This window comes from Leptonotus elevatus, chromosome 2, assembly GCF_054856555.1.
Source record: "Leptonotus elevatus isolate MCC_2025b chromosome 2, RoL_Lele_1.0, whole genome shotgun sequence".
NCBI classification, from domain to species: Eukaryota; Metazoa; Chordata; class Actinopteri; order Syngnathiformes; family Syngnathidae; genus Leptonotus; species Leptonotus elevatus.
Window position 1 is genome coordinate 40,362,178 of NC_141240.1, and position 19,031 is coordinate 40,381,208.

General features: G+C 40.1%; 1 protein-coding gene across 3 annotated transcripts; it reads right to left on the minus strand.

Annotated features, from left to right (window-relative positions):
- Nucleotides 1–517: 517 nt before the first annotated feature.
- Nucleotides 518–18,890, minus strand: LOC147180025 (receptor-type tyrosine-protein phosphatase-like N). 3 transcript variants are annotated; one of them, XM_086069291.1, is made up of 22 exons: nucleotides 18,636–18,890; nucleotides 15,800–15,850; nucleotides 14,228–14,338; nucleotides 14,065–14,161; nucleotides 13,830–13,977; nucleotides 12,024–12,396; nucleotides 10,690–10,833; nucleotides 10,466–10,500; nucleotides 8,902–9,026; nucleotides 8,750–8,817; nucleotides 8,597–8,655; nucleotides 7,585–7,800; nucleotides 7,106–7,381; nucleotides 5,334–5,481; nucleotides 5,187–5,260; nucleotides 4,804–4,881; nucleotides 3,771–3,890; nucleotides 2,969–3,135; nucleotides 2,580–2,633; nucleotides 1,648–1,712; nucleotides 1,498–1,571; nucleotides 518–1,319 (listed from the first exon to the last, which is right to left on the minus strand). In XM_086069291.1, exons 1-22 carry the CDS (start codon nucleotides 18,718–18,720, stop codon nucleotides 1,248–1,250), a joined length of 2,640 nt encoding a protein of 879 aa, XP_085925417.1. In that variant the 5' UTR covers nucleotides 18,721–18,890; the 3' UTR covers nucleotides 518–1,247. The 3 variants fall into 3 exon arrangements, with proteins under 3 accessions (XP_085925417.1, XP_085925416.1, XP_085925418.1); XM_086069290.1 differs by having other exon boundaries at nucleotides 8,597–8,661; XM_086069292.1 differs by having other exon boundaries at nucleotides 7,106–7,366; nucleotides 8,597–8,661; nucleotides 18,636–18,889.
- Between the last annotated feature and the right edge of the window lie 141 nt (nucleotides 18,891–19,031).

Genomic DNA, 19,031 nt, shown 5'->3' on the forward strand with positions numbered 1-19,031 from the left:
AAATAAATATATCAATAGGAACAGTGTTTCACTTATTTTTGTATGTGACCTTATGACCAATGACCCCAATATTGCATTATTAAAAATTAAAAATTAAAAAGAAAGAAAAAATAATCCACATTCTAAATAAGACAACACTCAAAGGAACCTAAAGGAGCACAGTGAGTTAAATACAAACTTTGTGTACTTATTTTTGGTAATTGCCTGGTAGTACGACTACTCTTAGTTTTGCACATTGTAATGTAAAGTAAACTACATTTGGAAAAAAACTTGTTTGATACTGTACATACTGTACTAAGGATTTTCTTTGGTTCAACTAGCTGATTCGCAGAGCAATGTCTAGTTTGAAAGATGCTTGAGCTCTACAAACACAAAATCCGAATCTTATACATGTCATGTTTTTTAATGTTAAACCCCCTTTCTGAAGTCTCCAATAGCCAAGAATGGCCCTTATTGTGGATGCATAATCCCTTTCTGCATTTTTGAAGCACAAAGACAAACAAACTGATTGCAGCACTTAAACACGAAAATATTTATTTATAATTTCACGGTTATAAAATATGTTCTCATTGTATAACATTTCTTTTTTTTTTTTCCTTTTCTAAATTGCATGAGGTATACGACAATACAACCACTTCAATGGCACACAGAAAAGGATAATTTTTCAGCAGGTGGAAAGTTTACTTCTAGCAAAATATCAATGATCACAGCCCAGTATCAACCTTCTTATCGAATACTTTTCTGTAGTAATAAATCAAATGATATGATGCATTTTTTTCCCAATCTTCTCTGAGTCCAACATACACTTCCTGAGACATAAACATGACGTATTAAGCAGCACAATTTACAACAGAGCACCACATGAGCACAAGCTGAAAGAAATTTGCTTAAGGCCCCCCCACAAGCAAACCATCACAACATCATCATCATCAGGCTAAATTTGTGCAGGTAATCTGAATTTGTGTTGTAATTACTTCCAAAAGGTTGGGGGAGGGGGCTATATTAGTAAGTTGCAGGTAGGGACATGGCATCTTAAAGTGTAAATGTAGTATAGTTTTTCATGCAGATATGTTAAATATGTGGCAAATATTATTGTGTTACGGCCTGTGCAAATCCTTCCCAAAGTTTACATTTACAGACGACTTCATTTTTTTTTATAGTGTGACATCACTGTTGACTTTCAAGGCAAAAGGCAGTCAAGAGAGAAAAGGAGGTTAGAGGTCGTCAGACAGAGGTTCGGTACCGCTTTACGGGGGCAGAGCTTTCAAGATGGCGTTCACCTCTTCGGCCACAGCAGTCAGGGCGAATTCAAACTGGTCCTAAAAGCAAAAAGTTGGAGCTTGATGATGACTTGGAATTGTTATTATTATAGCAAATAATTTTAAAAATATTACTGTAGCATAATATAATTTTATAACAACCTCACAACCTCTTCAGAATCTGTCTGTTAGAGTAAACCATGTGCAAAATGTGTCTTGTACACAAATATTTATTGACCTTAGTGCGAACCATCCCAGGCCTCTGGTCACGAATGTGTTCCAGCGTCGCAGCGATGTCGATTTCCTTCACACCTGCAGAACAGGAAATGTCATCTTGGTCTTGTCACTTTTGATGAGGACAAGTTTTTTTTTAAATTTCAAAGCTCACCTTTAGCCATACGATTTAGAACCATGTCGATCAGGATGTAAGTACCAGTCCGACCTGTTCCGTTACTATGGCGACAACGACAAAGCAAGAAAAACATCAGTCACATCAAATCAACCTGTGTGCCACGCGATGTTAGCGTATCATGAGAAATTGTCACACGTACTGCGAGAACTTGTCCATTTAATTGGTCTAAAAATGAGCACTTATTGAGGACAAATAATGTGCTGTACTGATTCTGTGGTACACATGCTCCCTCTAGTGGTATGCAAGATAATCACTGCCCAAGTGCAGTTCTGTTGGAGTTCACTTATTGGTACACAATATTTGTTTTTATCTTTAATAAATGTTTTTAAACTTGTATTTATTTATTAGGTATGCTTTTATTTGACTTGTGTAAAACATTAAATACGTAGGTTAAAAAAAAAGTTTCCTATATTTAGCACGGTATGAATGTTCAAACTATGCATAAAGTTACATTGGCTTGCAAAAATATAAAATATACTTTGTAGAAGTCAAATCTTTGTTTTGTTTTTGGTGAAAGTTTTACTTACTACATTAGTGTATTTTAATGTTGATCATTAAAAGCTAGTTTTTTTTTTCTTCAGAGCACATGGTGTAAAAAAGTTTGATCGACTACATTTCGGCCAGCATTGTGGTGACAGGTAGAAAAATTCAATCATCTTTCCTAGATGACAGAAGTTACAATTAACATGTATATTTCACACTATGTCAATTTGTGAGTTTTGTTGATATTGTGAGATTTTTCTCATCTAAAATACGGTGTGCGTCGAGGCTTAATAAAGGTTGGGAAACAGTTTAAAGAACAAAAAAAAAAATAATAATAATTATAATAAATACATAATAGGCTATATGTTAAAATAAGGAGTTACTTTTCCATTGCTATGTATTCTGAAATGAACATCATATCAAACCTGCAGTGGATGATGATTGGGCAAGAGCGTCCTCTGTAGCATTTATTCACTTTCCTGAGGAAGTGAGAAAATATTGTCCGTTGAGAACATATACAAGGTCAAAGTTAAACAAGGTCAAACAAGGTTTACATTTGAGTGATGGGCGCCTTGCTGCAGCCACATCAGTCCATGATCATTTTTGTGACTATGCAACTGGACTCAGACTACAAGCTGCAAACCACAAGAATGACACAGACTGATATGTTCAACAATAAATAACTAGCATGAAGGGTGGAGTGCGGGACAAATTCATTATTATCATTATGGTTGTTGTTGTTGTTTTTAAGTACAGTATTCCTATCTTTTTCTTGCTGACTCCATGTTATTTGTTTGTCTTTCTGAGGTTGTACCTGCGAAAGTCCAGTAGGGGGCGTGTGGAGGTGGGGATCCCATGAGCCGGCCAGCTAAGGAAGTGGAACTGAGTCAGGGTTCGGGTCTCCTGCGTCTGAACATTCTTCAGGTAGAAGCTTCGCACCAGGAAGTCGTTACACCAGATGTGCTCCGACACCAGGTTCACCTGCAGACAGTAACAGAGTATAAATACTTCTTTACTGTACTTAAAGAGGAAGTTAACAGCCCCAAATTTCTTGGCAACAATATGTTCTATGATAACCTTGCCAGCAAGATGAATTCTCGCGGTATTTGTGAGTTGACAAACTCCGGAGAATACATCTTGTACCGCTCCCGCTGATACGTTTGCAGCCGATCTTTATTTCTTCGATCGGACCAATCAGGCGTTGTTTAGGCAGGGCGAACACCCCCCCCCCCCCCCCCCCCCTCCAGGCGAGACGGAAAACGAGATTTTCATTCGTTGCTTTGATTGGTCAGAACAAAACGCGCAAAGATGCCGCATCGTCCAATCAGCTCGAAGTATTGTGCCGCAAGCCCCGCCTTTCCCGAACAGGCTTGATTTTGCTTCATAACTCATATTCCACAAATGTAATATGAATCAGAATGTCATGTTTAGACTAGTGAGGTCACATATAACATATTATTGTCAAGAAAAGTTTAATGTTGACTTCCATTTTGCAATTCTTCACTTTTTTACACAAGTATCTGTGTGGCTACTTTTGCCAGATTGCGACAGGCAGTGAGAGAACAAATCACGCCATATAGTGTAAGAGACGTTCAAGATGTCAGCGCTGAGCACACCTCATAGATATGGTAGAGCGAGGATCCTTCATCTGGCCAGTAGCGATCGCATTGTTTCTCTCCCTCTTCCACCAAAGCTGTCATCATGACGATCACCGAGCAGCCGGTTTCCCACACCATCTGCGCACAGTGGATGAAACCACAAACAAATACTTTGTTAAGTAGATTATTTTTTGATTTTTTTTTATATTTCTACTTTACTTGACGGTTTATTTTTTTTTGGGGGGGGGGGGGGGACATTTTTAACCCTACATTTGAAAACAGACATCTGCATTTTCTACTCCTACTTTCTACTAGATAGATCGATATGGTCTCTTCAGGGCTGATACCGATTATTACTAGTCAAGGAGACTGATAACCGATATTTGGAGCCAATATTCAATTTCAGTAAAAGGGAGAAAATATTGGCGTCAACAATTTTTAAAATACAAACTCCAACTCTTATGTCTTAAAGCATATGTTTTGAACAACTTTTTAGATTTGCAAAATGTCGATAAAAATTATTTTTTTGTTTGAAATGTTAAACAATCGTCATATATGTTTTAAAATGCTAACAAAAACTTCAGGAAGTTCCCTGGGTCATCAGTATGTCTTTAAACCTAAATGAAAACCTAATTCACAAGTAAATATCATAGCTCCCTATAGTTTTCTACAATAAATACATTTTGCCAACATTTCAAAATAACGGAAACGTTCAACTTTCATGTATCTTTGTTTTACTTTCAAACAAAAACAAAAGATGCAGAGAGCTCCTCGAGCCAGCAGCATCTCTTATAAAGTTAACAATCTAAATAAAAAGTTCCCTGAGATCAACACAGTTTTAAATGGATCTATTATCGGCCACCAGATAAAAAAAAAAGAAGACAGATACGATATTTGTCAAAAAGCCAAATATTTGCGCCGATAATCGACTCTTTGCGTTCCCATAATTGGCTTGTTGCTTATTCATTGGCGCAACATTCAGCCATGTTTCATCCATCGATGATGAACACATCTAAAAGTACATCAAATGCAAGCAAAATGTGTCACTGACCTGCCAGAAGTCCGCAATGGTGTGGGAAAGGGGGCCCTGGGTGGCAATATAGGCCGGCATCCGAGGGTCATGTTCAATCTGAAGCGAGCGAGGGAGGCGGAGAATGAGCTAATGGCCACGTTTCCATGGAAACCAGCTGCAACGATGATAATCACCACTCACAAACATTTAGCTTTATTTGGCATTTGGGTGGAATTTCAGGATGAATCCTAAAATGCACTAAACACTTTGGAGGTGAACTTAATGAATGGCAAAATTCCCAAAGTAAGTCAAATTCAGGTCACCTGTAAATGTTACAGTACATTTTAGGTTCGTCCTGAAATTTTGCCTGAAAGCCGTTTCCATGCACTCAGAGCAAAAGTTCTCAAAGTATGGGGGCTCACTATGGGGCTGGCGTTGATGTAGTCGGCGCGAGAAGGGTTGATCTCTGGTTTCAGCTTCACCCTGGCATGATCGTCTAGAAAAAGCAAGCATTTACGTCGGGTTGCATGTCACAGTGCGACAGCTGAAAGCTGTTGTGAGGAACTCACAGGGCAGCGAGTGGTGAAAACGGTTCTTCTTGATGTTGGGCTCGCTCAGGGCCGCGGCAACGCTGCTGGGCTCCGCCTGGTAGGAACACAGAGCCTCCCACTCCTTCAACAGACGGTCTTTGTTCCTCAAGTGGTCCTCCATGTATGCCTTTAGAAAAAGGAAAAGACAACAATTAGTATCTGGGATGTCACGTGGACACCACCTCCCCTAACCCAATTTCCCTCCGTCTATATCTGTAAGTCATAGAATTCTGTTGGAATGTTTCATTATGTGGCTGTATGTGCTGTGTTTTTCCACCCCGGTTCATGCTGTGCCCCCTTTTTTAAGGCTATGGACACAACTTTCATCACTACTAAGGCTGGGTAAAAAAAGTCAACTTCAATTTTCTGCCTTTTTTCTTCTTCTTTGCAGACACATGCAGTACAGTATTGCAATGGTGGCTGTGATCTGGTCCACCATCTAGTGGCCGAATGGCGGATGTTATTTGTCTGTGTAAATAAATGCTCACCGACTTTATTAAAGACAATACAGCACATTGAGCTTCCCCAAAACACAGGAAAGGAGAGTCATAAAAAAAGCACTTGGGCTGTAATTATTTCAAAATGTAACCTGCCAGGCTGCCACTCGGTTTTAGGTGTTCATCGCTTAACCAGTTAGAGGGCAGTCATGCACTAAACGTGCCCAGAAGAAGACAGCATAACAGGAAGTTATTGACCTCATGTAGCTAATAGTTAGCTCGTGTCGACCCACAATTGGGTACCATTACTATTCAAGGGATTTCTCTCTCTGATAAAAAAAAAAAAGTACAAACAAATTCATTAAACAGTTAAAAATTTCAATGCTGTTTATCCTGCTAAAGATTTGCTTAAATTTTTTTTATTTAAAATAGATGACAATGCATGTGCTTTCTGTTAGAATGGTGTAGGGACAATAGACCACATATTTTTTTGAATGCACTAGAACTCAAGTGTTTTGGAAGCATGTGCAAGACTGGACTTGTGGACATTTTGGAGATCGACCTATAACAAGAGACATTGTAACTTTTCTTGAACACAAGAACAAAGAACTGTGCTATGATTTTATTTTATGTTTAGCCAATTTCTTTATTCATAAACAAAGGCTTCTTAAATCACCCCCCATCTTTAATGTCTTCTTGTCTTCATCTTGTATGTCTTATTGTCGACTCTTGTATAACCCTTTGGAAGTAAATTTGTATTTGTTTTGTTTAGTTTTGTATTCATTGTTTTGTATTTGAAAGTGTGAACTGTGAAATGAATGAAAAAAAAGAAGAAGCTAATAGTTAGCTCTACGCTTGTTTACTCAAGAAATAATGTTGAAACATCATCTCTAAGCTTTAAGACACTATTACATGTGTAATGTACATAAAATGATGCACTGTATGTAATGATGTTTGTATGTAACTAAATGGTAGTTAGTTTACCGTAAACGGTAATCACAAACAAGCGTGCTAATGCTAATCGCGATTGCTAACCGTTTAGCATAGGCTACACTTGTTGGTGTTTAATAATGCATATGTATAGCATAGAAGTAAAAAAAATGTGAGTACGTATATCCACTCAATTACATTTTCATCAATTCTTAGTGGATTAACAAAAAACAAACAAATTGGATGGGGCAGGGGTTGTGGGCGTGATTATGCCATTGTTTGATTGATTAATCGATAGGATAATCCATTTTAAACAGATGAAATAGTGACAGCACTAATCTCCATGAACAAAAATGAATGAATAAAACGACTTTTACTCCATACCAGAATCATGTGTCCAGTGGAGATGTCCATGTTGGCCTGTGCCGGCTCCTCGCACCATGACGGCGTGCTGCTGTGGGAGCTGGGACTGGGCTGGGCTCCGTCGCTGAACTGGGACGACACGCTGCTCACTCTTGAGTCGGAGCCCCTTACTGCTGCTCCCGGCGCTCTTCCGCCACCGGCCGCTCCTCCTCCGCTCGGCCCCCCAACGGCGCCCAGGGCGGCGGCTTCCAGGCGTCCGAAGGCACCTTTGGACGCCATATGCTGGCGACACAGGTCCTGGTGAGCCAGTTATGCACGTCTTATGTTGTTAGTATTAGTATTAGTACTTAGTATTATGTCATACTTTGCAAATCTAATGTACAAGGCCAAAACCAAAACCAAATACCATAAAGCACTCAAAATCGCACCAAGTGATCTATAAGCACTTCTTTTTTCTTTTTTTTTAAAGACTTTTACACGCCATGGGTTTGTTTCCTCACCTGATACTCCTGGTGGGTGAAGTTTCCACCCTCACCCGCCAGGCCCAGCTTCTTGGCCGCCAGTTGGTGGGCGTGGTGACGCAGGCAGGTGGCGCTGAGGGCCGCCAGCAGGATGCCACCAATGCAAGCGAAAGCCACCAGGGTAGAAGAAAGCCAGCGAGAGCCAGGCTGGACTCGGGTTGCTAGCGGCAACGCTTTGTCAGCGTTCTTCGCTTGCTATTGAGAACAATGATAAAAAATGTTTGAATAATATCAAGGTTTATTTATATAGCACATTTAAAATAGAGTAAACATTGCCAAAGTGCTGCATAAGAAAAAATACAAATTCTCACTCACGTTCCCATATATGGATACATTTGAGTCACCAATTAGCTGGCGAAAAGACAGATTTGAACCCAGATTTCTTGAAAGGAATTATTTGTATTGTTTGTGTGTTGGTCACTTAATTATTTGGTAGGATTACACACGGGTGGCAGAATTACGCTTTTGAACCAAAAAATCGACTTTTAACTCATTTGTTTCCAATTGTAAATGCTGTGAATGTCCCAAATACGTATTAATATGTTTTTCTCAAGCATACAGAAGGCTTTGATGCAGTCTCTCAACTGCAAAGAACGGTTGAAGAAATGGTAGTTGTTACACAAACGGCCAGCAGGTGGCAGCAGAGCATAGAAAATGAACCAGGACCATGTTGAAAAACCCTCAATTACTCAGAATTCTAAATAGATTTGTGAATAAGGATGAAACTTAGCTACATTCTAATGTTAATTCCTTCAAAACGGAAACAGATAGAGGTAAATAATAATTTGTCCCAAAAATAATTTGAACAGTTCATAATTCCTTACCTCAGTGTTCCTACATTAATATTACAATTTCATATGTGTCAATATTGATGCTGTGACAATTTAATTTTGCTCACAGGATGAATAAATAATCTCTTTTAGTTCTCTATTGGGCTCTCTGTCTCATTCTCTATTGATCTATGTATTGTCGATATGTTTCTTGTTGTCACCTGGCCATCGCTGTTCTGCAGAACCTTCAGTCTTGCTTCAGGCTCCGCGAGGCTCTTATCTGCAACTGAGCATTTGCAGACTTGCAATAACTTTGTGACTTTTGTTATGAATGCATAATTATGGCAAACAACCAAAAGTGATGCAATATTAACCTTCTTTCTCGGACAGGTTCTTTAAGTTTGGGTCGGTCCCGTAGGAGGTTATCACTGGACTTAGCACACTGGCAAAAAGATAGAGAAGGGTATTTGTTAGGAAAATCATTGTAAAAGTGTTTTGTTTATATAAAACATTTGGTTGGTCATACTCTTCAGGTTTGTCGTTTCCCACTTCAAGGCGAGTATGCTTTTGGACCTCCGCTGGTTTGGAGGACTTTATGATTGGCAGACCATCTGCGGCAGCCATTTTGTGCTCCATGAAACCCTTTGTCATCTGATGAAGAAAATAAACTATTGTCACTCTCACAATTAAATGTTCTGTATATGGAAAATGTAGCTTCTTAAATTCATTAACGTCCCTGTAAAGTGAAAATAAATATGTCTTGTAAAATAAAAAATGTACTTGTCAATCAAATATCACTGCTACAAGCTAGAAAAATGAATGTTACTTTATCTAGCATCTTTCTTATGCCTATACATACAGAGGTGTCAAATCCAGGTCCAGAAAGTAAAAACCCTGCCACAGTTTGGCTTTAGCCTCAGGTGCTAGTTAGCTAGCTGCCTAGCTAGCTCCCACAATGCTTGTTTACCTGCTTGGGAGCTAGCTAGCTAGCTAGCACTAGGAGCTAAAGCCAAACTGTGGCAGGGTTTTATCTTTCTGGACCTGGATTTGACACCTCCGTATACACAATTACACATTTGATCCATGAAAATACTGTACTGTATATTAATTTAAAGCTTTCAGTGACTGGAATATATCCCACCTGGACTTCACGCCACGACGACAAGGCGCTGTATAGCAGCCAAGTCATTCATAAACCCCAGTACTGGCTGTTATTTGGGACGAATGATGCAATTTTGAGTTTAAGAAATTATATTGTAATCCAAGAAGTAAAAGCTCCCCCTGCTTTCTGCATAAAGACTGCTTGGGGTGGAAATGTGGTACTGAGAATACTCACTGTATATGGTGTTAGAGTAGACAATATTAAGCATTGTACTCTTTGCGTGTTCAATTAACTGAATGGTGAGATCCTGGTGAAGAAGTCCCTTTGCAAAGGTAAATAATTATCAGAAGCTTCTGATGACAAAAGCTGACGACACTGAAGCCGTGTTCCATCAGATTGTGTGTCCGGCTCTCCGTCACATCATTATTTATTGAAAAGTCGGTGAATACGAAAAGTCTCCTCCCTCAGCAAGTTCCCAGGAATACAAATCAGATTAGAGAAAAACAATACATCAGCCTGTGCCTCCCCTCTTCCCACCGGCAGAGACCGGCCCCAGACTAAAACTCCCTTCAAGATAGCAAATGTACAAACCCGTTGCCCTTTCTTCTGAGAGTGAGACAGATAATACAATTCTATTCATTGAGCCATACTGCTATAACTAAATCCAAAACGGCTAAAATATAAATTGAAACTGAAAAACAATGTTAATAACTTAACAATGGAAATTAAATTTTTGAGGTTGTTTTACAACCTCCATATTTTACCAACAAAACGGAATTTAAAGGGTTAAACTGAGGCAAAATTAATGGCTTTTTAAAATGGCTGTGTAAGAGAAGCACAATATTTTTTTTTTAACTCTTCAAAATTACACAATGTCAGTATGTGGACAATAATGGCCAAAACAAGCTGAAATAGTAGTCAAATCCAATAAGGCCTAAGACTAATAAAAGTACAGAATACATGTGTTAATGACATGCATCTGGCTCACCTTCTTCCCTGTGCCAACATTGTTTCCATAATTTTCTGGAAGAAACACATCACAACAAGATGAGCAATGAGATGTTGTACCGTATGCGCTTTTCAATCCATTTTCGTGAAAACACTTGGCAAATGTGAATGCGCGTCAGTATGCTGATCCATCATGTCCCCTCGCTCGCTGAATTCGTACGTACGACAGTTTGCATTGAAATGTGAGGAGCGGAGAAAGGAGACCTTGGATTGCTTTCTGGCTGAAGGAGCTCTCCAGCTGCAGCTGCTTGAGCAAAGCCGGCAGTTGGTCTCGCTGCTCAGGGGACAAATCTTGGACATCCAGGCCGTAGTGGTCCAGCAGCTGATCCAGGCGCTGCACAGAACGTGCTGCAAAACAGTTCAACATTACGCCGAATGGGACTTTCATGGCAACATTGAGAACGTGAAATGTGAGAACGTTAACTATCACTGCAACAGATTTTGAATAAAACTTCCCATGAGCTAATTTAGCATGTTTTTGTTGGACATTTCACAAGATTAGCAAAACTATGGGATAGTGTCAATTGTATCTGCCATTTTTAAATGCAGTCTGTTTTAGTCCAGTTTCAATCACGCTTGTTAGTTTTTATCATAGTTAGTTAACCTCACCCCGTTTTTATTTCGTCCATTTTTAGTCGACTATAAATCTAGCATTTTAGTACAAGAAAACATAATTCCATTCGTCTAGTTTTAGTCAACAAAAACTTTCAACGTTTCAGTCTAGTTTTAGGCAGGATAATCTTTTTACCCCTTTATATTTTTTTGTCATCAGACTATGTTGAACATTTCAGATCTAAAACTATTTCACATATAATTTTCTCACATCTTTTTGATGAAAAACAACTTGACACACAATTAGAGTATATCAACAAGTGGCTACTAAAACTCCATGCTACGAGCTAGCAAGTTAGCCTCCATTAGTTAGCGGTCTTTATTGTTGGAACGTTAGCTGTCGGATTAATAATACGTTATAACTGTAATCTATTTTATTATTTTTTTACCTCCTGCCTGTCCCATGTGTTTTTGCATGTTGCACTGACGAGCTGCAGATTTGAAAGGGGGCGTGTCACTGTCACATGACGGTGTCACAGTGACAGATTAGCAGAGACAGGATTTTACAAAACCAAGAAATTTTGTCTTTGGCCATGAACTAAAATGTCCATAGATTTTACAAGTACATTTTCGTCTCTTCTTAGTTAGTCGACAAAACGCATACTGATTTAGTCCCACTTGTTGTTTATTAATGAGGGCTTTAGCCTCGTCTAGGTTTAGTCCGGTGAAAAATGTGCATTGACGAAATTATTTTTGTTTAGTTTTCGTTGACGAAATTGACACTACTTTGGGAACACATGTTGATTGCGTATGCACCACGAGCACTAAGCAAGTCAATAAGTATTTTGCCTGCAAATAAGCTATTTTTGTTGTCACCACAACTGGTATGAAAGTAAAAAAAAAATTTTTTTTCTTCGATTCACTGATTTCCAATGTGACTTTTTTTTTACCTGTATTATATGATTTGATTCTTGAACTTTTCTCACCATCTAGTCCTGCCAGAGCGTCATACTTGGGCGCCACCTTGCTCTGTGGCTGCTTATTAAGATGTTTAATTTGGGAAACGTAGTCTTGATCATAGTCCGGCAGGAAGTCAAGCTCTGAGAAGGAGGAGGCTAATGCTAAAGATTGTGCAGGTGCTCCCCTGTGGCGGGAAGCAACCTGGACAGGGGAGGAGGAGGAGGAGGAGGAGGAGGAAGAGGAGGATGGAGAAGTGAGGTAATTGGACACCAAGTTGTGGAGAAGTTGCTTGTCTCTGTCCAGAGCCTTTCCTCTGGATCTGGAGCGGGGAGGGGAGTAGCGGAGGAACGGAGAAGTTGGATCATCTTCCAGGGAGTTGAGGGATCGTTCAGCCTCACGCTGAAGAGAATAACAATAATAATAACACGTTTATATATGTCTCACCTTTAAAAACGTAAAAAGAAAACATAGACAGAAAAATGTATGTTAAACAAAATAAGCAAAATAAACATACCAAAGATAACATATGTATCTATCTTACGCTCTAAAGACAGTCGGGTCAAAAGTAACCCTATTATGGATCCAAAATGGACCGATTCACATTATGGGTCAATTTGACCCAACTTTCTGGGTTGTTTTATACAAAATGACCCAATTTTTTGTAAAGGATCTGACCAATATTTATGAGTTGTTTTACACAAAAAAAACAATTTCTTGACTCAAAGTTGGGTCAAACAGACCCAATTTTTGACCCATAGCTGGGTTATTTTTGACTGTTTTTAGCGTGTATGAACCCTTTGAGGAACCCAAGAAATGCAAGAACCCAACAGATCTGACTGAGACCAGGAAGGCTCATGTAGGTTAGTAGGATTGTTTTGTGGGTTTTGCTTTTGACCCCGCTTTATGGATTAAATGAATAACCCAATGACAGTTCAATGAATAACCCAAAAAGTTGGGTCAAATGAATAACCTGAAAAAAACAACACCCCAATTTTGTGTTATTCATTTGACCCAACTCTTGGGGTCAAATGGACGAACGGCGGTGACATGAATAACCCAAAAACATGGAGTCAAATAAATAAAAACAACCCATTTTTGTACAAAGCAGTCCAGTTAATCTAAATCAATAACCCAAAAAGTTGGGTTGGTCCTTTTTTGACACGTTTGGGTTATTTTTGACCCGTCTGTTTTTACAGTGTAGTAAGTAAGGATGCCACTGATACCATTCAGACAGAGTACGAGTGAAAATACGGTTTATTTGAATTAATATGGCATAAGTTGAACTCCAACAATTTATTTATTTTTTAGAGTAACAGTTTTACATTACGGACAATGTAATATCCAAAGTATTGCCACGCATTTCACTTCCAGTAAATGTAGCCTGTACCACAAGGCATTGCAGTTATGTAATGTCTTCGTCAAAAACACTAGGGGGCACTATGCTAAACGAGTGCATACAGTAGATAAAAGACAAAGAAGAAATAAGAGTCTGGTGGACAAACATACAAGTAGGATATGAATGCCAAGGTACCAAAATAAAGAGCATAAAAAGAAACACGTGGAAGTTGTCAAATAAAACGTTGACGGGACAATTCAACTCCTTAATAAGCAGTGGAAACCCGATGAAGAACACCCTCTCATCTTTAGTTTTGAGTCTCAACTTTGGAACAACCAGACGGTTCAAATGGAGTTAAAAATGTGGTTATGTCGCTTGGAGTCAGACCCGCAGAGTCCATTTTGACTACGGTGCGTATGATGGCACAACTCCTGCAGCTTCAACATCAAAACTCACATTTTGGCACACTATCGCACGGCCACTTTTATTTCTCTACCTGGTGGTAAATGTACGGATCCAGCAGCGGCATCTGCCCATGTATGGAGGATGAGGAGGGGTCAAGCATCAGGTAGTCTACGTACTGTTGTATCAATTGTGGGTCATCAGCTTCTTCAGGTCTCGGAATTCTCCGCTGACTGAGCAGCCTGGATAACACGGGAGTGAAAAGATGGATTTGAAAATCCTCCTCTGGGATTTTCGTGCCTAGGTTGTGCTTAGGTGACATTTCTTACTGTTTGCGCTGGTGAAGCTGTGAGGAGCTAATAGAGGGAATGCGACTCAACTCTCGCCCGATTGTTGCTTGGGTGACGTCATCCCTCCAAGTCATGCCTGCTCAGCCCGCGCAGGTTTTAAGGACGATAGCTGCATTTTACGCAAGTGAAATGTGTGACTCACCTTGTGCCATTAGCTCTTTCAGAACCTCCTGCAGCTTATGCAGATCGGGTACAGACACCAGGTACTGGACTGGATCGTGGTGGGGAGCCCAACACTGTCCAAACAAACCATCTGCATGGGAACACGGTAGATTAGAAGAGGTCATGTCCATTCATGTCAACTTTAGTCGACGGCAGGCAGCCTTCTTGGATGGATACAAACGGGTGGATTAGGCCTTTTAATTATTATTCCCTACACACAATATTAATCAGAAGAGCATGTTTTATTATACTAGTGGGGCACATAGAACATAGAGCATAATTATTGCTATGTGGTTGCTTTTCATACATATGTATGTATGGAGGACCAAAAATGCCTAAATAAAAAATATTAAGTGAAGCTGAAAACGGATATAAAAATACAAAATAACGTGTGTGTGTGTGTGTATATATATATATATACGTGAAAATAAATACAAAAATAAAAAACAAGACAAAGAATTCTTTATTTCCACATTAATTTTCTTTTCATCTTTTTTTTTTGCATTTATTTTTACCTTATCTATTTTGTTGTTGTTTTTATTTCCATTTATATTTATTTTTAGTATTCAATTTTTGAATTATATTTTTTATATCCGTTTTTATTTTCACTTTTATTTATTGATTTCCACGTTAATTTTTATTTTTTGAATCTCGTTTTTTATTTTTTACTATAAAAAAAATTATATATATATATATATATTCAATTTATTTTTTGTATTTAATTTTTGAATTATATTTTTTATATCCGATTTCATTTTCGCTTTATTATTACTATTTATTTATGTTTTTATTTTAACATTTTTGCTCCTCCATAATATACAGCAACCATGCAGAAAGAAGTTGCTTTACAACCTGCACATTGGAAATTCAAATTCAGCAGGGTAAAAGGCTAAAAGTGAAAAAAAAATCCTTTGGGGCGTGACTGTGCTGGTGCTGCGATTTGCAGGCGCGTTCTGCTGCACTTTCGCACGACTTGACATTTAAATCACATCAACATTCGCTGCGGAAGTGCGCGTGCGCGTGCGCGTGCGCCGATGAGTCATCGCATCTCTGCCGCCGCTATCTCTCATCAAAACAAACACACGCGCGCACACACACACACAAGGGAGACACACGGTTGTCAGGCAGGTGATGTCACCGTCGCCATAGCAACACCTTCCCTCAGCCTGCAATTGGCGGATAACCGCTGACGGTGGAGACGTCGTTCACGTTGCATTTCCTCCCACTTTGATTCATACGCTTTCTATCTTTGCATACGCCGTATTGAATCTGAGACTCAAACTATTTGTTTTTTTCTGCTCCAAACATAAACACAGTAGGTTTTGTACTTCTGCGCAACTCCTGGACTACAAATGTCTCTACTTTGTCTAGTTTTACTCCTCGGGTCGAGTGGGAGCAGAAAGCTTCAACAATGAGGCCTCCAACGCTTCCTAATGACACGTCTTTAAAAGCGTAGGCTCGTTACGGGCTCAGGGATGTTGGAAATGATTACGACGAGAAGCAAGAGCGGCCGTAAAAGCAGCACTTTATGATGGAGGGTGTACAAACTCACCGTCATTGCACAGATGATCTCTGGGACAAAGTTTCTTCTCAAATAAGCAACCTGGAAACAAAAGAACAGACTGAATTCAGTTTTTGTTTTTTTATTAAGTGGGGTCACGCTTCATCAATAAAACCACATAAGACAGAACTGTAGCTCTCTTTGATAATAACCTTATTAAATATGTATGAGTTCCAATTGACCTTTTCAGAATCTTGCCAGGTGGCAAACAGCAGCAGATGTGAGGCCGCTCACTCTGTTCTCATTATTCACACCTGTTTGACTTCATTAAGGTTTCATTATGATCCCGTCGTGTAATGTGTGATGACTGCAACATGAGGAGGGGCGGGCGGGGGCGCAATCGGATGACTTTATGAAGAGAATTGGCAAACATTTCTTTCCCGCAGAGTCAGTTGATTATTGAGGAAATGATGTGGAGTACAAAAACATCAGTGACATTTCGCTAAATGCGAAACGGGGCGGGAACATCTGGGGAGCCCTTTCCCACATCTAACCCCTCCTCCACTCACACATGCGGCGCCACCACCCCGCGCCCACGCGTCTTGACCCATAGAACAAGAGTGATGACATGAATTGAATTGGGCCTCTGAAGAACAGATTGGTTCTGAAAATGCTCACAAAACATTGATCGCCGAAATGTGAGATGAAACAAAAACATTCGGAAATGTCGCACACTACAAAACCTGTGATGATCCCCTCAAAGGAGGCGCGAGAGATTACACCTCGGTGGACTCTCATTATGTCAACAATCATTCAGAAATCATCAGGCAGGGAACTTCTGGAATCAGTTAGCCATTACTTTTTAATTATTTAATTGTTTAAAAAAAAAAAAAGTTAAAATATCATACAAATTTCGTTCCACTTCATGATTGTGTCCCGGTTGGTGTTGATTCCACACACACACACACACACACACACACACACACACACACACACACACACACACACACACACACACACACACACACACACACACACACACACACACACACACACACACACACACACACACACAAATCCAACTTGATATATTTATGTTTGAAGCCAAAACATTTCAAAGGGTTCTATAGTACTTTCGCCATTTATGTCCACATTGGATCATTCAGAAATCAACTTATGGAGTCAGTTGGCTGCACTGAGAGAAAAGGGGGGGAATAATTCAGCACACCATACTTTTCAGTTATTAGTAAAAAAAAATAATAATAATAATTTAATATCATACACATTTCCTTCCACTTCACGATTGTGTCCAACTTGGTGTTGATTCTTCACACAAAAAAAGAGAAAGAAAAGAAAAAAATCAAACTTGAAGCCTGAAATGTGACAAAAGGTCAAAAAGTTCAAAGCGTTCTATAATATTTCACCATTTATGTCAACATTAGATTATTCAGAAATCATCTGGGAATTTCCGGAATCAGTTGGCTGCACTAAGAGAAAAGGGGGGTAATAATTCAGCACGCCATACTTTTGAGTTATTAGTAAAATAAAAAAAAGTTTAAAATGTACACATTTGGTTCCACTTCAGTCCTACTCGGTGATTCTTCACCAATTTTTATTTTTTTATTTCGATATCTTTATGTATAAAGCCTGAAATGTGGCAAAAGTTCAAAGGGTTCTATAATACTTTTGACAGAATATACTGGAACGGTGTCAGTGGTGTGTGTTCGCAGCTTCAGCTAAAAAAAACGACTACCAATTTCAACAAAAACGGCGGCGGGTCGGAGAATGGGCAAGATAACAAAAGTGTACTGATGAGGAAGATGGACGAGGAGACAGACGATACTCATGGGACGACGATTGTTGTCGATAGAGCAGATGCTGTTCCCATTGTTGTCGTCACTCAAACACTATCCAGGTTTTCTCTCTCTGTTTACAATCTGTCTCTACAAACCAGCCAAGACATACAGTTGCCCCACCCACAGAGCCCGGGGGGTCGGGTTTGCTTCAAGGGACTTCGTGTCTTTGAGATATCCTTCAGTTGTCGGCGGGAACTATAAAAAGTTGACTTGACTTGTAGTGAGGATGATCAGGTGGCAGGAGTTGATGAAAATGCCGACAGAGAAAGGCGCCGGGCGGGCACTCGGGCGGGATGGCGTTCCTGCCGAGTGGTCGGCGAGGCAACAGCATGACAACCCGGGAGGCTGAAAGTTGAACTTTGGACTTGGGTGCGAGGCCCCCGATCACTGTGACTGCACCTGCCGTTAAGAGCAGCCTGAAGTGGCTCAAAGACACGGACGGGCGAGTAGAATTGGTCCTCCATCAACACACACAATATTGACTCCTCCCTCTATGTACCCCCTTATAAGTGCCTCATTTCCTCCGTAACGATTCCGCTCCACAGTGTGTCGGGCCTGCGGCGGCCTTTTATGCCATTTGAAGGCTTAACGAGTAGACGAGTAGATGATTGATACTATGAGACAAAAATCACTCCAACTCGAGCCCCCACCCTCAGAATTGTGTGTCCAACTACCGTACGAGAACAGTTATCATATGTTGTTGTCCTGTAATATTTCCGAATTTCAAAGACTGTATATTTTAAAGGCTTGTCGTCTCCTGTTTTTTTTTTTTTTGCTGTACAATACTCGGGCTCCCTTCTTGTTGATTCCCTTGCGCGAAACAAAATTATCCAGAGACAGACCATTTACATCAAATGGACACACACGTTCATTCCAGCTGATCTCTTTTGGATTTCACCATTTACATCAGCTTTAAGGCTCAAATATAGTATTTTTTTTTTTTTACAATTGCTAGTACATTGATGGTGAATGAGATAGTTACTTGGGGGGTGTTTCAAGAAACAAGTGCGCGCCGAAGGAGCTCCTCTTACCATGTCGGGCGGCGGAGCTGAAGCGACAGGAGGCGTTGAGGAGGAGGAGGAGGCACACGGCCAGCCACAGCCGACAACACTTCATGGTCCACCCGAGGTCCACTGGGGCGAGGTGGGGAACGGCCGCTGTCGCTGTTGCCGCCTAGCAGCTGTCCATTGTCGAGGTGCGAGGATACAAGCAGCAGCAGCTCGCCTGCGCTCTTCTCTCTTCTTTCTCTGCTGCTTGGATGGAGATAAGAGGGGGCAACGCAATGCGGGGCATCACCAAAAGGGGGCGCCACAGAACACAACATCCACACGAATACGTTTGGTGGTTTGTGCTTTTTCGGATTGGGGCTGTTTAGCAAACTAACGTAGTTTTAATCATGCTAATTGAGAATTCCGAACATCCGGACA